Source organism: Ananas comosus, linkage group 11, assembly GCF_001540865.1.
Source record: "Ananas comosus cultivar F153 linkage group 11, ASM154086v1, whole genome shotgun sequence".
NCBI classification, from domain to species: domain Eukaryota; kingdom Viridiplantae; phylum Streptophyta; class Magnoliopsida; order Poales; family Bromeliaceae; genus Ananas; species Ananas comosus.
Window position 1 is genome coordinate 6,972,623 of NC_033631.1, and position 22,817 is coordinate 6,995,439.

Sequence of the window (22,817 nt, forward strand, 5' to 3'; positions counted from 1 at the left end):
AAAATGAACAGCTGAAAGCAAAAGTCTCATAAAAAGTAATGATAAAAGACTTAAATTTCAGATTAGAGGTGTTGATTTTATTCTAAATAGTGAAAAGAATTTTCTTTCAAAATTTTGTTAGATTTGGATTGTTCTACACCATTAAACTTACAAATGCGTCACATCGGCTTTTAAAATTATCAATTTTGGGACCTTTTGGTCATTACTCAAAGGATGGCCAAAGAACATAAAATTTGGTCTCTATATACCTCCAATAGTGTAGATCATGTCTAATGGAGGGCTCCGTGCTAACGAAAGAATGCTAGCTAGACTCTCTCTCTCTCTCTCTCTCTCTATATATATATATATATTTTAATCTGAAACATTACGACTTTCAAAAATAATCTTTAGTAGTATGACATTAGTTGTATCAAAACTAACGATCAAGCTGTATGTCTCAACTATCATGAGTTGACCGCATGAATCCTTTTTCTGCTGTTATGTTTTATGTGATACCGGATTGATATGTCTACTACAATAAGCATTAATTTGTTTGCTGCTTGGGTTAACTCAAGATAGACTAATGCATTATGGCACTTTAAGTGTATAAGTACTTGTAGTCAAGCAAGACGGTGTAAAGCACTAAAAATTTCTTCTAGATCGAATCTATGTTTCTTAATTATTATTTGAGACAAAACTATCACTTCTGAAGTATTTTATGTGTTGTTCTGCTTAGAATGCATGTTGAGAATCATAGTCAGAGAGACTAAGTGTAGCATTAGTTAGTCCGAAAGCTGTTGGAATGCCAATTTCATTAGTAAAATGAGTGTTGGACTTAGCAAGTAAACCATGTGGCGGCATAGATGTATGTGGACCTAAACATGTTAATGAATCTACTGGCATATGTTTAACTCAATGCTGCTTTTGCTGGGCTGATCGTCATAAGTTGAGAATAACTTGAGGAAAATCTAGTACTTAAATGAAAAGACCTAATGTGAGATACCTAGAAAGCAAAAGCTTGGGATCATTTGCTTGTTTAATAATAATTTATTCAATCTGGTCCTAGAGTGTAGCATATGCTTTGCATCAAGGATTAAAGTACCGGCCCGTGCCGTACCGTGCCCCTAAATAAGGGGCACAATACAACCCCTTTATCGCAGGGAGTAGAATACCGCGATACGTATCACGGTACCTTGCGATACATTCAGTTGGGCACGCGGGTGCCACGTTACGTACCGCGCGAGCTGACTATATCTTAATATTTGTTATTATTTTCCCCCTTTTTTATGTAGTTCATGAGTTTCTCTCTCTTTTTTGTTTTTTGGTTCATTTTGCTTCTATACCCTAACTTCTTCCCCCCTTATCATTTGATTTACATATAAAATCTATTTTTATATTAAGCTAATCTAAAATCTAATCAAATTTAAAATAACTTACCTAATCTAGGTAATTTAATCTAGTTATGGAATTGGAGTCTAATCTAATGTGCTGTAGATTTTAAATTATCAGATCCAATATCTAATCTAATCTTTTCTAATCTAGAATCATGTAGCCTAATCTAATTTAATCTAATTCAGAAGCCTAGATTACATTAAACTAGTTTAAATATAAATATTATGATTTAAAATTAGATTTGATTCGGTGATTTTATATTTTCTAAATTTACCTAATCTAGATTACTTACTCTAATCTAATATAATGTCTAACTTAATCTGATATAGAATTACTAAATTTAACGTAGTTTGTACTTATATTAACCTAATCCGATATCTCATATAATCTAATCTAATCTAGAATTACCTAACCTAAGGTAATATAATCTAGAATTGGCTAGATTAGATTAAATTATTTTAAAAATAAATATTTTTTATTTACTGTTCGCTTTGATTTTGTTCTTTCTATATTATCCAAATTACTCTAATCTACTATATATAAAATCTAATTTAGAATTACTTGATCTAATCCATATAAGCTAATCTACTCTAAACTTTAACTAATCTAGCTATATATAAATAGTTTCATATAGAATTAGCCAAGAATATATTAGGTAATTTTACCAAATATAGTCGTAAAATTAAAGCTCATTATGTAATTTTAGATTAGCAAATTGGTAAATCTGATATGAGATAATTATTACTCTGAACTTCTAAAATAACATCATAAGACCTTATTGGGACCAAAAAAAATAAAATAGGGCTATGCCAACGTGTGCCATTAGGAGGCCACGCGTGCTTTTCGGCACGCAAGCGTGCCATGTTGTTCGGCACAGAACCGTGCCAACTACCTACTGGCACGCCCCTGTGCCACGACACTTTAATCCTTGCTTTGCATGGTTATGCATGGTTAATTTTTAGTTGGACCAGTAAACAATTTATTTTGTATTGTACTTGGTTTAGGATGGAAAACTAATGAGCCGTGTATTTCATTCCTTCAGGCAAGAAACAATGCTCGAGTGTTGATATCGGGATCTTTGGATCTATTTAGCAATCGGTATGCATCTATAGCTTTTTCTTGGATTTGTATGGGCCTATTTGGCCTAGCTTTTGGAGAAGTGATTTCAATTGAACTTATTTTGGTTTGGAGAATTGCTTTCAGCTAAAAGTTGTAGAGCGACTAACCGAGTCTGGTAGAAAAGTGATTTTTTTGAAGTGATCTTGTAAAGTGTTTAGCAAATTTTCTAAAGGGATTATGTAAAATTTGAAATTTAAAATTTTAAAATATAAAATGTGAAATTTTAATTTTAAAATTTGCAAATTTAAAATTTAAAATTTTAAAATTTGAAATTTAAAAAGGCTTTTTACAAAAAGAAATCCAGTAGTCTTGCGGTTTTGCAAAAATGGGCCATATTTTTTATTTTTGCAGATTCGGACCAAATGAAAATAGACCAAAATACTCGTGCCCTAAAAATACGATCTCTCTTTCCTCTGCCCTCTCCTCAAGGGCCATGTCTCCGCCACTGGTGGTAGTCTTGAGCGCTCATCCTACCTCCACTGTCTCCACACCAACTCCTTCGTTGCGTTTGCGTCGTGAATGCCTTACGATTGAGAGAAACACAACGAACTTGACTCGCTCGTCGTCGTGGCTGCTCGGTGCTTTGCTGGAGACGGAGACGAAGGTGTCAGAAGAGGGCGACGATCGCTAGTTCAGAATGCTTTGGAGGCATGTTTGCAGCGAGTGTGAGTCGTGTGACTGACGACGACGAGGTGGTGGTGATAGTGAGAGGGAAAAATCTAGTCGACAACGCTATGTTGAACTATTAAAAAGTTACACTATTTGAATACATGTTGCATTGTTTAGCAAGAAAGTTACACCATTTTACAGTTTAATATACGCATCAAATAGTGCAATTTTCTTGCTAAATAGTAAAACATATATTCAAATAGTGCAACTTCACGTCATTGGCCAGATTTTTTCCTTGCTACTATTGTCACCACCTCGTCGCAGTCGGCTACGCTTGTGAAACCTGCTCGCGAACTTGCTTCAGGAGCATCCTCGACTAGTGATCAACGCCTTTTTCCTTTACCATCTCTGACTCCATTTTCGGTGATGCTTTGAGTTACGCCACCGCTGAGAATTGCCATGGTCATGAGTCAAGCTTCGTCATGGTTCTTTCCCTCATGTAGTCTTGTGCTAAGTAGAGGAGCGCAATAGCGACGTTGGGACGGTGTAGTGAGAGGAAGAAAGAGGATAAAGAGAGCAAAGAGAGATAATAGGGATATTTTGATCATTTTAAAAAAATTTTGGCTGAATCTGCAAGAAAGATAGGCCAATTTGAAATCTAAATTAAAATGAAATTTTGCAATTTGAAATTGAATATTAAAATTCAAAATTTTGAGGCCCTTTTGCAAAAAAAAAGCCTGCTAGTTTGCGATTTTGCAAAAGTGGGTCACATTTTTCGTTTTTTGCAGATCTGAATCGATTTTTTTTCTTTCAAACTGACAAAATATCCTTATTCTCTCTGTCTTTGCTCTCATTCTCCCCTTGTTTTTTCTCACTCCATTGTCCCTGTGTCGCCGCCGCACTCTCCTACCTCACTTACGAGTGAGAGGACAATGATGAAGCTTGACTCACTTGTGGCCGTGGCTGTCTTGGGGTGGTTTGACGAGGTCACCGTGGTAGAAACGACGGTGGCGCCGTTAGGAGCGTCACTGGAGATGGAAACGAAGGTGGCAGAGGTGGGGGGTGATGATCGTTGGTCAAGAATGCCCCTGAAGTAGATTCGTAAGTGGGTTCACGAGTGCGACCGACGATGATGAGGTGGTTGCGGTAATGAGAGAGAAAAATCTGGTAGACACGTGATGTTGCACTATTTGGAAAAAGTTGCACTATTTAGCAAGAAGGTTGCACTATTTGTTTCGTATGATAAAATGTAAAATAGTGTAACTTTCTTGCTACGTAGTGCAATATATGTTCAGTAGTGCAACTTTTTTTTTTCAAATAGAGTAATATCGTGTCATTCGTAAGATTTTTCTCTGTTATTACCACCACCATTTTGCCGCCGTCGGTCACGCTCGCGTAGCAAACACGCTTCGGAAGCATTCTCTACTAGCGACCATTGTCCTCCTTTGCTACCTTCGTCTTCGTCTCTAGCAAGGTCTGAGTAGTCACGATGACGAGCGGGTCAAGTTTGTTATCTTCCTCTTGCCTGTGAGGAACACCATGACGCAAATGCGATGGTGTGTGGAGACGGCGGAGGAGGGATTAGTGCCTGTGGCTACCGTCAGTGGTGAAAAAATAGGGCTACCAATAGGGAGCAAAGGAAGGAGAGATAAGATGTTTAAGGGATCGAGATATTTTGGTCCATTTTCAAAAATTTTGGTTCGAATCTACAAAAACGAAAAATGTGGTCCAGTTATGCAAAAATGCAAAACTAGTGTATTTTTTTGTGCAAAAGACCAAATTTTAAATCTGAACAAGAATTTTAACTTTTAAAATTTGAAATTTGCAATTTGACGTTTAAAATTTGAAAATAGAAATTTAAAAATTTTAAATGTTTAAAATTTAAGTTTTTCTTAAGTTTAAAGTTTGAAATTTAAAATTTTGAAATTTAAATTTTAAATTGGAAATTTGAAATTTCAAATTCAAAATTTGAAAGTTGAAATTGAAATTTTGAAAATTTGAAATTAAAAAATTTAAACTTATTATTTTGAATTTAAAATTTGAAATTTAAAATTCAAATCCGAAATCAAAATTTAAATTTGAAACTTGAACTCAAAAAGCAGAATTAGATGTTAGGAAGCAGGTTTTAGCTGCTTCTAATTTTGAGGCCTCTAAAATAAAAAAATTGATTCTGAAAATCAGAATTAGATTTTAGAAAAAACGTTTCCAAATGCTCTATTAAAAAAAAAAAAAATCACTTTTCACTCTAGAATCGCTTACTAAAAGTTCTAACCTAGTTATCTTTCCAATTTTTAGATTTTCGAAGTCTGTTGTGCAGAAGGCTGGGAGTAAGATAAAGTAAGTACTTAACCTTGTATCATTTGCAGATTATCTATTTGTGCAATTATCATTCTTTGTTGAAATCATGGGCTCGAAATTAAGATTTGATATCAAGTTAGCTCTCTATTGTTTTATACTGCTTGAGATGAAGTTAGCTCTCTATTGGTTTTCACCTGGCATTGTTTTGGTACTTTTCTAATGCCATGTTTAAGTGGCATTTTGCCAATGCTTACATAAATGTAACTTGATGTTGCATATATTCTGTTCACTTGTAGAGCAGTTTTATAGACCTAGTTGAACTGGTTAGACTATTTAGTTTTTGAGATATTTTTAGTTGTATGGATGGCCATTTGTCATTAATAATTACACTATTGAAGACTAGAAGTTTATGATATTTGGATTTTAATGACGTAGTATGGGAGGAAAACAGAGAGCAAATAGTCAGATTTAGGCTAATAAGGACTATGAATAAAGATGGAATAGTTTGGATTTTAAGAAAACCACTAGTTTCTTAGATATATTGAAAACATGATATAAAACAGCCATAATCTGATTTGCATCCCTTCTATATTAGGGTTACAAGGTGCTATTCAATACCAGCCCGTGATTATGACTTATTGGCTAACTTTAAATCCTAACCATCAAAATATAATAATAAGTCACATGCTAGTCACACGACAACTAACTAAATAAAATAAATAAAACAATTGAAAAGTAAAACATAATATTAAAGCTCCTGTGTCAATCTCCTCAGCTTGGAAAACTCGACTTAGGCGAGAAAACCTTCACGACTTCATTATACATGTCCGAATCAATCTTCATTAATTTATCTTCAGTTATCCAAGTGCTCTCACTAGCTGGTTTTCCCAACCATTTCACTAGAAATCTTCTATACTGGTTGCCCCTTTGAGATTTGACTTCTTTAACATCTAAAACATCTTCAATAACCTCGGATTGAACATTTGGATACTGCTGAAACTCATTTGAAATTTTAGCCACTTCTCTATCAAAACCCTCAAATGAATTTAGATCGGAAACATTAAAAATGGGATGGATGTGTAAATCTTATGGTAGCTTAATTAAATAAGCATTTGAGCTTATTTTCTTCAACACTTTGCATGGTCCAAATTTCCTTGACTTGAGCTTGTGGTATGTGCATTTAGGAAACCTTTCCTTCCTCAAGTGCACAAGGACCAAATCCTCCCTCTCTTCAAATTCCTTGAAACGACAATGTAGATTGGCCGCATTTGCATGAATTTCATTGTTGGTTTTCAAGACAGCCTTAACTTCCTTGTGAACTCGTCGGATATGATCTGCAAATGCCTCTCCATCATCACTAACTCTAGCTCCCAGAGGCGAAGGAACTAAGTCAAGTACATGTTGCGGTTTGAGTCCATATGCAGCTTCAAATGGCGTCTTCTTGATTGTCCTATTCACTGAATTGTTGTAAGCAAATTCAGCCTGAGGAATAATCAAGTCCCAACTCTTTGCATGATTCCCAACAACACATCTCAACATATTTTCCAAACTTCGATTAACAGCTTCGGTTTGTTCATTCGTTTGTGGATGACAAGTATTAGAATATTTTAAATGAGTCCCCATTTTTCTTCATAAGGTCCTCCAAAGTGTCCCACAAATTTGACATCTCTATCCGAAACAATGGAAGATGGAACAGCATGGAGTCTCACCACTTCTTTGAAGAATAATTCAGCAATATCTGTAGCATCAGAAGTTTTCGAACAAGGAATGAAATGCTCCATTTTCGAAAATCGATCCACTACAACAAAGATAGAATCATTTCCTTTGGCAGTCTTTGGAAGTCCCAAGATAAAATCCATGTTCAAATGAATCCATGGTGCATCTGGTATAGGTAATGGAGTATACAATCTGGTATTTTGTGAACTACCTTTACCAAATTGGCAAGCTGAACACCTTTTTCCGAACCTATCCACATCCTTGAACATTTTTGGCCAAAAATAGCGATCTGCAACCATTGCTCCCAAGCCATTTCCATGAAGTTCTCTAACAATTTGCTCTCCCAAAGATCCCTCTTGGGATGCACAGTTGGTTGCCTTTGAGGTGATATCCGTCGTGTAAATGATAAGGCAAAGTTTCAAGCCTTGCTGGCCCTTCCAATTCAGCAATTATTTTACTGAAATATGGATCAGTTTTGTATTGATTTTTTAGCTCTTCGAAACCTGTTACTTGATTACTCATCACCTTTAGTAGAGTAGATCGCCTACTAAGTGCACCTGCCACAATGTTAAACTCCCCCGACTTGTATTTTAATGAAAAACTAGTGTAGGCCCGCGCTTCGCGACGGGTAATTTATTTTCCATAATTTTTTAATATTATTAATTTTAAGTTAAAATGTATGGAATTTATCTAAACTATGAACCATCTTGAATCGGCTATTCAACCTTAATTTTGATTTTACTGCCAACCTTTCAATTGTTCAATTTGAGTCACTTAACGTTACTTTGAATTTAAATTTTAAGCTATTTACTTACTGTAATGAATTTATAGTTGCGGAAATTGTATAAAGTATATTAACTAAACATTTAAAGACAAACAATACATTCAAATTTGAAGTTTAAATGCTGTTGGCTGACTTAAATCAAACAATATTGAATGAGTAGTAAAATTAAAATTTTAAAATGTTGGGTGGCTGATTCAAAATGGTTCATAGTTCATATCAGTATGTTTTTTACCCTAATTAAAATAGGAACTAAAATTTTAAACACTAAATCCTTAACTCTAGCTCTAAACTCTACATTAATTTACATAATAAAGCGTATCATAAAGATTAAATGCAATGTCTGCGGATTCTTCCACTGACAAAAGGGGAAAAGAAAATACAAAACAATATAATAAAGCTTAAGATATATAAAAAAAGAAAAAAATACTACAGAAACATAAAATTAGTTTCATTTATATTATGAAATATAAAATGAGAAATCAGGGACATGCCTTTTGAAGCTTGATCCATAACGGTAGAAATGTACTAAATTTAGACATAATTTTCCTCTAACATTAAATAAATAAAAAAATAATTGACAAAATATTTTTGAAAGTATAAAATTTTAAAATTAAAATTTTCAAAGTTAAGACCCAACAAAAAATATAATTGAAAAAATCAAAACCAGTAGCAGTGCAATACACTCATTTCTGAAAAGATACGGATGCCAGGCTGGAGCACATACTCTCCTTTCTCTCTCTCTCCAACTCCCATCACCTTTATCTCTACCCTCATTTCTTCGTCCTAGAGTCTTTCTCCTCCGATGCCTCCACTTTCCAACCCACCTCAAATCTTTCTCACTCCAAAGCCAACGAAGCTTTCGTCGCTACCTCCACCATTGCCTACCTTGCTTTTTTTTTTGGATCTGGTGTGTGTGGTAGTGGATCGTGGGTGGTGTATGGTTGTGGGGTTTGTGAGGGCGCTTCGTTGTGTCCTCCGATCGGCTTCTCCCACCTTTATTATAGACCTCCAGAAAGGACCAAATTCTAGATCTGCACCGGTGATCGGCAATGCAGCATGTGACGGTGCAGGACATCAGGATTTGGGGCGCCAGCTTTGAGATTTGTGGTACGGTCAACGAGATCTCCAGGATTGCGAGATCGGCGGGATGTGACGTTGCGACAGCATGGATCGCGGTAGATCCCCAAATCTCGAAGGATCCTGTCAAGATTGAGAGAGAGAGAGAGAGAGAGCGAGAGAGAGAGAGAGAGAGAGAGCCTGTAACCGGAGGAAAATAGCACTCGAAGAGCTGAGGAGTCAACACGTCATAGGTAGAAGACTCGACATTCATGTATTTGTTTGATTGAACTCATCAAGGTAAGAACTCCACTTGGCATGACGTGCATTAACTTTCTTCTTAGAACTCAAGTACCTTAAAGCTTGATGATCGGAATAAACCACAAACTCCTGATAAGCCAAATAATGCTCCCAATGCTGAATAGCTCTCACCAAAGCATAAAACTTTATGTCATAGGTGGAATAACGTCGTTTAGCATCAGATAGCTTCTCGCTGAAAAACTCTATGGGCTTCCCATCTTGACTAAGAACTGTCCTGATTCTAGTATGAGATGCATCACACTCCAGAATACATAGTTTTTCAAAATCAGGTAATGAAAGAATCGTGCTTTAGTCATCATAGTCTTAATGTGTTCAAAGGGTCTTTGGGCTGATTTCAACCATTCGAAACTATCCTTCTTCAAACATTCAGTTATAGGACTCATAACGGAGCTGAAATTCTTATGAACCTCCTATAAAAAGAAGCTAACCCATGGAAGCTTCGATCTTCTTTAATGGTTCGTGGTATAGGCCACTCCCTAATGGCCCGTACCTTTCCCAGATCAAGTTTTATGCCTTAAGCTGAAATAATAAACCCCAAAAATACAACTTTATGGTACATGAAAGAACATAAACATATATAATCGATTCCAATATTGTAAGCGGCCGTTTGGTTGGGGGATGGAGGGGATAAGGGGTTATCCCCCCTTCTTCCCAAACACAAAAAAAAGGGTGGGATAGCTATCCTATTCCTTGTGTGGGAATAGGGGTGGGAAAAATTTATAATTTGTAATCTTAAAGTTAAAATTTTATAATTTTAAATTTTAAATTGATATTTTAAATTTTTTAAATTTAAAATTTGATATTTTAGATATTTAAATTTAGATTTAATCTTAAACTTAAAGTTTAAAATTTAAAATTTAGAACTTTGAATTTTCGAATTTGAGATTTAAAAATTTAAATTTAAATTTTGAAATTTGAAATTTAAAAGTTATATATTTAAATTTAAAAATTTAAATATAAAATTTAAAAATTTAAATTCAAATATAATATAAGGGGCAATATCATTATTTTCTATTTATAACTACCCACTATTTTTCTTATTCTGTTTTATCTATCCAAACGCTATTTTTCTTATTTCCGTAAACAACTCAATTTTCATCCAAACGCAAAATTGGTCTATTCTAGGCTTATACCTGAATTTATAGCTATCCCTAGAATAAAAAGTTCTTGCTTATACCCGAACCAAATGAAGCCTAAAGAAGTAAGAATCACTATGAAAATGTTTAGATAATACCTATGCATCGTGAACTCAACTGGTGAAAAATTTGAGCCTTCGCTTTGAGTTTTCTTTCGATTTCTTTGCAGAATCTTCTAGTCTTCAGATATCAAAATCATGAACTGAACCCTTTTAAAGACTTCGATTCAAACCACGAAATATGCTAATATAAAATCTGTAATAAAAAGGATTAATATGGCTGATTTTATATGATCAGGCTACAAGTCATATAACATTGGCCTTTTTGCATAAAAAATCCTCCGATTTTACATTCTTTCAAAAATAGACAACCATTTGGATTTTGCATGTTTGGCCCGAATATTTAGTAAATTGATCAAAATGCCCTTATTTTCTCTCATTTTTTTTTCTTTTATTCATTTTTCTTCTCTTGCTCCCGATTTGCCTCCCTCGTTCTCGCCGTTTCTTACTCTTCCACTCTCACTTCCTCTCCCTTCTCTTTCGCCATTGCCCCCACATTGACACCATGCTTCGCTCTCTTACATCGCCCACATCTCCGACGTTTGCACGTTTGCTCGAATATGGCACAGATCGCGACTGTGCGACAGCAATGTTGACGAGAGCACCGTAGGATTTGAGGATGATGAGGAAGGAGAGCACGTCGGGGCGGGGTCGGCAGCTATAGCACAAGACGAGAGAGGGGGTGTGATAGCTGGAAAAGATGTAGATGGTGAAAGAAAAAGAAAAAGAAAGAATAAAAAATAAAAAAATTAATTTTCTTCGTTTGTAAAGATCATCATCTGTCGTGAGTCGTGGCCGCTACAAAAAAAGTCAAGAAGTAGAGAAGAAAGAGAAAGAAGACGAAATGGCATTGTTTGAGATGAAATTGCACTCGTTGAGCCAAAAGTTGCACCATTTAAATTATTTGAGACTAAGTTGCACTATATAAAATAGAAGTTGTACTGTTTGAGATTTAAGTTGCACTGTTTGAGACTTTAGTTGCACTATTTAAGACCAAGTCTCAAACAGTGCCACTTAGACCAATTTGCATAAAATGGTGCAACTTAAAGTCTAAAATAATGCAACTGCTTTATGTGGTGCAATTCAGTCTCAAATAGTTTTAAATGGTGCAACTTTCGCTTCAAGGAGTTAAACTTTTGTTTCAAAGAGTGCAACTTTCGTCTCAAATAGTGCAACTTCGTCTTCTTCTTTCTTCTCTGCTTCTTGGCCTTTTCTGTAGCAGTTACGACACATGATGGTCTTCCCAGGAGAAGAAAAATATAATTTTCTTTAATTTTTTTTTACCTTTGAAATCATTTTTCCCTGTCGTGCCCTTGTTCTCTTACGGTGCACCCGCTGCCTCTGCCCCGGCGTGCTCTCTCTCCCCGTCGCTCTCAAATCCTGCGGCACCTTCGCAATCTATGCCATGCGCTTTGCCGCCAGCTCACCTCCGCAATCTCGGCCATGTTCGAACCAATGTCGGCGGCGGTGTAAACGAGATAAGAGAGCAGAGCGTGGCATTGATGTAGAGGCAGTGGAGGAGGAGGAGGAGGAGGAGAGGGAGAGGATGCAAGAGAAGGAGAGGAAAAAATGGCGAGGAAGAGGTAGACGAAGCAGGAGCGAGAGGAGAAAGACGAATGAGAGAAAAAAAGGAGAAAAAAAGGAATAAGAGTATTTTGGTTAGTTTTTAAAAATTCGTGCCGTATCTGTAAAATCTAAAATGCTGGCTCGGTTTTGCAAAAAGGCAAAACTGGTGGATGTTTTATGCAAAAAGGCATATAACTTTCAATGGTATGATGCTCTCTTTCCGCTCTTCAGGCAATCTTCTTAATGATAGAAACAATTATAAAAAAATTCTCTTGTATTAGTGTAGTAATATTAACATACTCTTGCCTTATATGATGGAGATGATTTGTAAAAGTTGTTTTGACTACTACCATATGTGGAACAGAGTTGGTATACCTATTTTTTGATAATTCTTCTGCCAGTACAGTGCTACTAAGGCCTAACAGAGTCCAACTTAACCTTCCTGATTTTTCCGCTTGGTTCTTTCGGGGTCCATGCTCATAACAGGGGTGCAGCATGACTTCTTTGGGACTTTAGAATTTAACACCCCAGATCTCACATAAAAAGAAGAATGTCTTTGAGAATGTTGCATTTTAAGCGTGTTATCTCACATGGTGAGAGCATTTTAATTGCTTGCTAACAGCCTAACCGATAAGAACACATTTGCTGCTGTGTGTTTATAGTGCTATCAATGATATAAGGGCCCAACGGCATGGGCCATGCCCATCGTGATGTACTGTGCTAATCAGTGATATGACCTCTGTGCCAATGGCACAGCTAAAGATCTCTTTTTTTTTTCATAATTAGTTAGTAATTACATGAGTGTAGTATAAGATATTTGATAAGAGATATATTAAGAGCAAGAAGAATTTACTGGTGCCAAAGAAAATGAATCTTGTTCATGCCAAAATGGATGACACATAAGAGTTATGTCAACGGCACACATTGGCATGGTGGGATATGATTCCAAAGAAATTTAACTTTTTCCTGCTGAAGTGTGACAAGGCACAAGTATTTTGTCAATGGCCCACATGCATGTTGAACTGTGACGACAAGTGCCTAGTACAAACTCGTTCCGTGGCACTTTGTATGGTCGTCAACAAATTGCTTTTTAAGTTGCTGCTAATGAAATTAAATCATCTTTTAAATTTATCAGGTGCCTAAGTAAATTGGCAAGGTTTAATCCCTTGTAAGAGAAACTTGAATGCTTAAATAATACGTTTCTTGCAAGTTTAAGAAAAGAAAAGTATTAATGTGTAGCTTCTTTTAATTGCTTACTGATGTGGTAAGGGACACGAAAAAAAGATCATGGGAGGACAATAGGCAAATGAAAATCACTAGAGAATCAAACAATCAAGTAGTAACTACTGAAGTATAACAAATGATTGCATGTTAGCAGAAATGATTTTTGCTTACACTCTATACAAAAATAAGACGTTAACTGCCTGATGTACACATTTTTTTATCTGTTAATCTTATGTTTGACATAGTTTCTCTAATCAAAGATGTTTGTATATTCTGATACGAATTTGCAGATACGAGAAATCTGGAAACGAACAATTTGTGACTGAAATCAGCAAATGGGTCTTCCACGAAAGGGGCCATCTCAAGGTGAAACATTTAACATGACAATAACTCGTCGGTTATCCGTTTTGTTTTTGTCCCCTTATGTGTATCTTGTCCCCCCTAGATTGACTGTATGCTAATTAAAATCGTGCCAGACAAAATCGTACACTTGGGAGTTTTCTACCAATTGACAATTGCAAAATTAATCAAGGACATTGCTGGAACCTAGGCACCTTTAATTGCATAAAACTTGAGAAAAACAAATAACATTATGACAAATGACAAGAGTACAGCTTGCTTTTGATCTCTTATAATTTTGTGGTAAATATCTTCAATTATTAGTTTCCAATTGATCGATGAATGTTACATTTATGGTTTTTCAGGCTGTCAATGTCAGCCATCGCAAAGTTGGAGAAATGACAGAACCTGCAATGTACCGTATAAATGATGATTTGGTAAATGTCATAATAATGGTCGTGACAAATGATATCATGAAAAAAAGAAGATATTTTCTTCTCTCTTATTTGATTCCTAACTTTGATATTTGTTTTAGGAATACTCTGTTGAAATCTATGAATGGTCTGGAACAAGCTGGGAACCTTATGTTGCTGATGATGTTCAAGTTCAATTCTACATGATGAGTCCCTATGTTTTAAAAACATTGTCGAATAACCAGAAGGTATGTTTCAGTGACACTAACACGTGTATTTGGAGAATGATTGACCTTCTCGTAGTAACACACTCATGATATTTTTTTATAGGGTCTTTATTCGACATCCTTTAAAGTTCCAGATGTCTACGGAGTTTTCCAATTTAAGGTTGAGTACCAAAGGCTTGGATATACCAGTCTCCGTCTCGCAAAGCAGGTTAGCTATGCTTTTGAAGTTTTTACTTTTCAGCTTAAAAAAAGTTGGTTTTGCAGCATTTAGCTGTGGTTTCTCTGCATAGGTCGTAATTGTAGGATGAAATGGCATAGTTTTCAGATGCTGGAATTTGGTTTCAGCATATGCCTTCATGCAAGAACTAATTGGGCACTGATTATTCTTTTTACATGTTTTACATCCTGTCTTGAGAGGTAGAAGGATGCACATGAATGAAGATTTTTGTTGGTCACTTTGTAATACGAAAATGGAATAGATATGGTTGATGCTGTTTTTTTAGCAAGTTAATCTAAACCACGGGCCCCTCTATTTTAACTTGACTCACTGGTATTTCTCTCAAATTTAGGGTTTCTGAGTATGGAACCCCTCTTCAGCATTTAAATTCCTTCTACAAGAATAAATCTGAAAAAAGGCTTTCAAAGTATGTATATAGAAGATTAATCAACACTTCTTGCTATTATGTGATTAGGTTTCTGATCTTCATGATGAGATCAGGGTTTCTGACGTTGACATAGAAATTTTAGATATTTACATCCATTTCTTTTGAGTGCAAATGGGCTTTTTGCTGATATAATGGTAATTCTGTTATCTGAAGTAACATTTCGGACATTAAATATTTAAAATTCATTACTAGATATTTTGCCATAAAAGGGGTTTAACAATCTTCTATCTGGATGATTGCATTACTACGAGGCAGGAAGATGGTCTATATGTGTTATGCCCTGGGCATTTTTGGAAAGTATTTTCGAAAAATCCTTCCATTTTGAAAATAAAGTCTTGCGGAAAAACGTATAATTTTTTTTTCGTTTTTTACACCTTGCCTGAGACGTACATAAACTCACCATACGCGCAGAGTTTTCTCTATCCACACGGATAGTCTTTCTTGTACATGCACGGCGTAGGAGCACAGGTACACAACCACAAGTGACCAGAATAAAGAGGAATTAACAACAGATACAACTACTACAATTCAAAACCATACCTAGGAATTTACTAAACCACTACAATAGGAAAAACCCAAGTAAAACTATCTCAAAACTAAGTCACATAAACAAATGATAACAATAAGAAAGTAAATCAGGGACGAGTAACAAGGTCCACAGCACGAGTCAAGGATTAAAGTGTCATGGCACGGAAGCGTGTCTGTTGTAGCCTGGCATGGTATGGCACAGGCATGCCTCGGTGCTGACACGTGGCACGCTTGCGTGTCGATGGATACGCATAACCTCCTAGTGGCACGTTTTGGCACAATTTTTTTTAGTTTTTTTTTGTTTCCAATAAACTCTTATACTATTTTGAAAGATTTAGAAAAATAATTATAAATATTGGCTATGTATAGTTTATTAGTTATCACACTCAGCAATTAATATAGTAATAGATATTTTATATATGTAAAGTAAAATATAATTAGAGAAAATTATTTATTAAAAAATTGATTAACTTTGAAAATATTTTGATTTTACCTTTTTTCAAAAATTTAAAAACTTTAAAATACAAAATTAGAGAAAATTATTTTTTCTTAAAGTTTTCATGGGATTTGCAAGATTCAATAACATTGATTCGATGAGAGATCGCATGATGACTAGATTAACTAAAATAGCACTATTGCTCCAATAATTTCTTTTAATTTTGAATCTATTAAAAATATTTATTAAAATTTTGAAGAAAATTTATTTTTTATTAAAATTTTTAAGAAAAATTGTGAGATCTATCAATAAAAATTAATAATAAATCATATGACGAATAATTAAGCAAATTCAAATATCAATTGCTTAAATTTTTTTATTTTATTTTATTAATATTTTCCATCTTCTAAATCCAAAAATAGATTTCTCGAAGTTAAAAAAATTTTGTCGTAAGTCTCATACCCATTGCTAGATTTATTGAAAATAATTAAAAATCGGACTACATAATAACTTAATCAAGTAGATCTATTTTTAAAATTATGTAAACTATAAATAAAAATTTACATAATTTTAAATTTCTCCAAAACAGGAACTGTACAAGTTAGAAATATTCAAAATCTATGAACAAATTTTAAAATTGTAAATTTTTTATTTATCTAATAAGTACATCTTCAACTTGAAAGTAGAAATAGAAGGAAATAAAAGAAGAAATTAGAGAAAAAATTATAATAAGGGAGGAAAAATAGAAAGAAAAAAAACGAGAGGAAGAGATAGTGAGAAGAAAAGAAAGGAAAAGACTAAAAGAGAGAGTTGAAGGGAAGAAAAGATAGAATAGAATGAGAGAGAGGGATAAAAATAAATCCAAAAGTAGGCACAAAGCAAAAAAAATGGTTAAAACTTAAAACGCTGCTGCGTGCCCATATAGGCACGCAGTGGCATTGTGCCGCGATACCCTTTGGGTATCATGCTGTCTCGCAAGATACCTTTTGGGTATCGTGGCACGAGAGGTCTAAGAAAGACCACCCCTGTATCATGCCCCTTAATTGCTGGCACGATACGTATCGTTCTGTGCCGACCGGTATAGTAGATACTTTAACCCTTAGCACGAGCTATCTAGCCGCTAACTATCCACGTCCTCACACCCACGGTAGATACTTTAATCCTTGGCACGAGCTATCTAGGCGCTAACTATCCACGTCTTCACACCGCGCCTCGACTCACACTGTCAGCAACACCTGTAAAAAGTGGGGTGAAAAACATATAAATATGTTTTCAAGTGAGGGCAACTAGCCGGCAAGGGTAAGCCGAACTCACCGTTCAACAAAGGAGTACGATAAACGAATAACTGCAGATATAGTGTAATCAACTATAGTAGCATTGTGGGTAGATAGATAAATATCATAAAGTGGTATACAACATAATGCCGCTACTGTAACCATAAATCAAGATACTAAACATGATGGATACAACCAACCACACTAATAAGAGAATCATCGAATAACTGCCATGAACAAATAAATCAAGAGATACTGCTACTGTAAACAAAGTGGTATACAAATGCAATAGGAACACCAACTACGGTAGTAAGATGATAAACTACGAAATATCATCAATCACTAAACGAGGAATGCCACTACTGTAATCCAAATAACTACATGAACACCATGCATAACTCATTAGACATTTGCTATGCATCAGTTGGATATGTGATTACTTTGCATCAACTGGATATGTGAGAAGTCCAAGGTATACCCAATCATCATGATCTGCCATAATGACCAGGCCTAAGCTTGCACGCTAGGTCGCAAAGACCAACAAATCAAGTATCACTCCGGAGGGACAATCACCTGCACCCATAGTCGCTAATTCTGTCTAAACGCAGTGTATATCAAATCTGGGGGTGAAGAAGTCAGGGTGGCGAACCCTGTCTATGAAACAACACCCCCAACTAGGCTGGCAACTGAAGAACCCAAGGTTGTGAACCCTGTGTAAGACTCTTACAGTGCCGTCACAAGCTATTGTTACATGTGTATGCTCAAAGCTCCAATAACCGAGACTCAACAGTCAGACCAATGTCCGTAGGCAACAATAGGAGCCAAAAGGTAATCTCAAGAGATGTCAACGAAGACAATAAAGTCCATACTCTCCAAGTCGATTAGCATGCTACACTACACGAGTATATAGGAAAGTGACAATAATGCAGGTAACCAAGGTGAAGCATGCTGAGACCCAATCATGACAGGAATAGTCATTCGACCCCTAGGGTCAATTGTGGAAATAAACATCGATCAACTAGGTCAATCTCACAGAGCAAATCGCCGACCATATGGTCAAGTCTCACAGGAGATAAATCAACCAACTAACATAGTCATAACCCGACGAGGAGTAAACACCGACGTATCAGATCCTATCATGTACAGGTGGATAGTCCACTAGATCACAGTCTACTATACATGCTGTATAATATTCATCGATGGGAATCAGTCATGAAACAAATAGATAGCATGATACAGGCATGTACAATAAGAGCACATACAAGCATAGCACCATGGTAAGTTGTACTACTCAACCGCTATATAGTATAGATCAAGCATAGAGGAAACAGAGTAAGATATAATTTTACCGACTTAGGAATGGAGCACCCACCTCACCAAGTATCCGAGTTCTCGACTCGACCGATGTATCTAACCGTCACTTGTACAGAAGATACAATCACCAAATATCATATAATTAGAACCCTACGTGCCATCTATACTAACCAATACGTTCAATCCACACCAATGTGCACCACGACACAACCGGAACTCTAATTTCGCAGACCGGGTTATCGAACTAAGCCCAAGGATTAACCGATTCAACAAAGAGTCATAACAATGCTATTACTGTCCTTAGAGGCACAACTTTAGGTGTTGGAATGACCGCATGCCAAGTGCTTAACGAACTGGATAACAACTACTGAGCAAAGCCACGATGGGGCCTAAAGTCACTACAATAATCTGAACACCACTATCCAGCACTCCCCATGACACATCAAGCATCGAAAAGCTAAGTACATAGTGTAATCGCACATCACATCAAATAAAGCAATGAAAAGGAGATTTCGGGTAATTTACTAAACTTCCACAATCCGAAAGTGGACCAACAGTGCACGCCTGCACGGGGATCGATGATGTGCCGCTGGCTGCAACAAAATAGAACCAAAATCACGACGATGATCCACAATGATTGGAGAACGAGAACAAGCCGTGCGGAGCCGACTTGGGTACACCACGTTTGCAACTCCTCAGGTTGTCCGAAACACACCAGCGAGGTGAGCACAACGTATAGGAATGCTAGACGATCAACATCCTCACAAGGACCGCGATCCCCTGCCACCGAGTTGACCGGAAAGCCAACTGCTAAAAACAAGTCAATTAATCGAGCATTTTGTGAGCGACATGGAAAATAGTAATCCGAAACACATTTACTTGAATTTGGGGGAGCGTGGCACCACATAGAAGTCGAGGGATGATGTGCTCACAAGCGGAGGGTCGCTGGAGGCCCCGATTGGTCGAAATAGTGCCCACGGCCGAGAGCAAGGCCCAAGCAAGCAAGTCGGGGCAGTAGCAACAGTAGCTACATACAGGGGGTTTTGCAAGCTTAATAGAGAACTGGGGGAGGTAAGCCTGGAGGAGGGGAGGCCGGAGCGCACGCTGGCCGGCGGTGGCCATGACGGCGGCGGTTGGAGGAGCAAGCTCAACCACCACAAGAGCCAATAATGGCCACAACAGCAAAATAAATCAAAGGAGTTGCAGGCTTGGTCCAGGAAGCATTGAGGGAGGTGGAGAGAGAAGGCTGGATGGCAATGGAGGAGCGCCGGCGATAGCGACAGGAGAAGCAATGGCCCCAGATCGGGCCGCACACTGTTGTGCGTGCGCGGCGTGGTTGGGAAGGGTGGTCGCTGGGGTTTTCCGGCCTGGATGCGGCGGCGGCGACCACGGCCTTAACCCAAGTGGAAGGGTCAACTCTCTCTCTCTCTCTCTCTCTCTCTCTCTCTCTATATATATATATATATATATATATATATATGTATGTATTTGTATATGTATGTATGTATGTATAGAGAGAGAGAGAAGAGAAAGAGATGGGCGAAGGGAGGAGGTTTGTTGCAGTGCAGCGTTGGAGCAAGGAGGGGGTGGTGGCTGAGGCTTGAAGAGAGGGAGGGGATTAGGTTATAGGGTTAAATATAATATATACACACACGCACAATACATATATATATATCCCACTTTGTGCAACAATTGCAGCTTTCACCTCTGACTGTTCCCCCTATGCGCCCTGCTCCAGAGCACAGCACATTTTGCAGAGGAACCCCTCCTATAGTAAAATTTCACTGTTTCACATTTAAATTGTCAGGCATTTTGTGAAGTGATCCCTCGTTCAAATTTCTCTCTTCTACTTCCCTTTAGTGCCATTTTGCACAAAAATGTCAGAATTTCATGAAACTTGAATCCACCTATTCCTCTTTGGGTCTATTTTCACATTAGTCCTGCTTGTGGAAATTTCAGTATTTCTTCCATGAATTGATAACCCCTTCGCGCATTGCCCCTTTTTCACAAGTTGCAAAAATTGCAATTTAATCCCTCATGTTCATAGTTTCATATCCAAAACTCACCGATAGGTGTGTTTTGCTCATAAGTTCCCCCACCTCAAAAATTGCCCACTTTGACACATGAAATGTCTCGCTTTTTGAATGGAAACTCTGTTTCAATTATTTTGCACGCATTCAATTTATATCCTCAGAACATCAGTTTATCACATGAAATTTCACCGAGGCCCCCACATGACCTACAGCACTGGAAATCCATGAAAGTGACCATTTTCGTTTTGATGCAAACTGCTCTGAAATCTGTGATAATACACTCTCTTTTAAGAAACTCACTGTTAGATGGCCTGGGTTCTACGATGTGTTAATTTGAAATCTCCCTTATTAAGCTTTTTCTGTTTATGTTGAAGATGTTATAACAAACTCAATGGAGGAGAACAGGTCATGCTAAGGAAATTTATCAGGCTGCAAGTCAAAGTTATCATGCAATCTCTCTTAAGCCTCGTTTGGCATCATTGTTGTTTTTCTTTTGATTTTTTAAACACCAATTCTATATACGTCGATATACCAATAAAAAGGCTTTCTTGTTTTTGTTATTGGTTAGATTGCAACACACCTAGCCAAGTCATGGATGACACGCGCACACACAAATCTTGGTAACTAAGAAAGTTCCTTCCATGTTTTTCCTTTTTGTTGTCAAACAAACACCATGGATGTAAGGATTGCAAGCGTTCTACCATCCCCTCCTACGGTACTTCATATCGAAATTATATTTGAAAGAAAAAAAATAAAAAAAACAACAACGATGCTAACTGAGGCCTTATATTGTTGTTTCTTAATCAGTGATTCATGAACAAAATCAATTAAAGAGATTCATTTGTACGTCATAGTTAAACTTAATTGGTCAGGGTATGTGCTGCTTGCTGTACTGAAGAATATCCACATAAGCAAATTGTTGCTAAAAATGAAGAAAAAGATCCGTAAGAAACCATTAGGCCATTAGAGAATTTTTTAAATTTAGAGCATTACTTGATTCTTGAACTAGAGAAGACTCCATGGAATGCTTTGTTCGTATCTTGTGAGAAGTTACCAATCTAGTTGCTAATCTATTCTATGGGAGCCATTTATATATCTAAAGAACTCAAGCGAGGTATCTGAGGAGCTATTTGGTTGCAATAATACTGGCAGACTGTAGTATGTGGGTATGGGCTGATCGGACCAAGATTTGATTAGATTGGATAGCCCTCAAATTTGTCACCACATATTGTAGGTGAAAACTGAGAAGCTTTAAAGAAGACCTATCTCTCAGCATATCATGTTTTTAGACGAAGTCGTATGCAGGTGGTAAAAGTTACCAATTATTGTGATGCAGTAAGGAAGCTCTCAGTAATTTTATTCTATCTAGTTTAGTTTTGGTCTGGACTCATCATCATTGGTGGTCAATGATAATTAATCATCACTTCTAGGTTATTTTTCCTTTTGTTTTCCTAGATGGCTGCCCTTCCCCTGATTCCTTTCATTGTGCGACTCTTTCATATATGGATTTCTTGCTTCCTTATTTGTTTTGACTTGCTTGTTCATTATGGGTTTTATTCGTAGTGATTGCTTTGGGTTTAATATTAATCTCCAGCTAGCGTTGATTTTAGGCATCTTTTAGCTTGGCAGCATTTTTGTGGCTTTTGGAAATCTTTCTTGCTGTCCTTGTCTTCTCTCTCTCACTTAACTTTGAACTGGGTGTTCTCTTCTCTATATTTCCCGTATCTTTTTCACCATATTCTCCTTCACTTTTTCCTTTTTTTTCTTTTTGGTTGCAGTGTGGCCCTTCCTCTATTTTGGGTTTGTTTCCAATGCTGTTTTTCTTCTGTCCAACCTACCTGTGAACAGGATTTTATGTGCCGTGGCACGGGGTCGTGCCGGAAACTTGCTCGGCACGGTGTACCTACTCCATGCAAGCCCGGTCGTCCGCAGCACGGTCCGCAGATGTCTCTTTATATTCACGAGCCGCCATAGCACCTGTGCTGCTAGCCGTAACTCTCCGATGCGTGTGGCCGGTTTAAAAAATTCTTTGTGTGCCGACACATAATAGCATTATTCTTTCATTAAAATATTCTAACTATTTATTATGTCTTTTTTATCACATCTTTTAACTTTATTGAGGAAATTACTTACTAATTTAAAAAATAGAGGGTTTTGAGCTGTCTGCATTGGTACGAGATCTGTATCGTACCGGTATCTTATTGGGACGGTACGGTACGGTAGATACGGTCGTACCGACGGGGCACTTAAAACCTTGCCTGTGAAGGCCCACTTCCCAGGGTCATCTATTCTAAAAGCATGCTTAGCCCTCTTAACAAGGTTTTAAGTG

The 22,817-nt window shown here is 36.9% G+C and overlaps 1 protein-coding gene across 2 annotated transcripts in view; it reads left to right on the forward strand.

Annotated features, from left to right (window-relative positions):
* LOC109717397 (dolichyl-diphosphooligosaccharide--protein glycosyltransferase 48 kDa subunit) overlaps positions 1 to 22,817 on the forward strand; it is a 41,143-nt gene that overhangs the window by 13,329 nt on the left and 4,997 nt on the right. For both annotated transcript variants that reach the window (XR_002218178.1, XM_020243167.1), the window contains exons 6-11: positions 2,414 to 2,469; positions 5,395 to 5,436; positions 13,550 to 13,625; positions 13,964 to 14,035; positions 14,134 to 14,259; positions 14,342 to 14,446. Coding sequence is in view for 1 of the 2 variants with exons in the window: in XM_020243167.1 (XP_020098756.1) it covers positions 2,414 to 2,469; positions 5,395 to 5,436; positions 13,550 to 13,625; positions 13,964 to 14,035; positions 14,134 to 14,259; positions 14,342 to 14,446 (477 nt within the window). In the remaining variant the exon portion in view is untranslated. The remainder of the gene's footprint in view (positions 1 to 2,413; positions 2,470 to 5,394; positions 5,437 to 13,549; positions 13,626 to 13,963; positions 14,036 to 14,133; positions 14,260 to 14,341; positions 14,447 to 22,817) is intronic.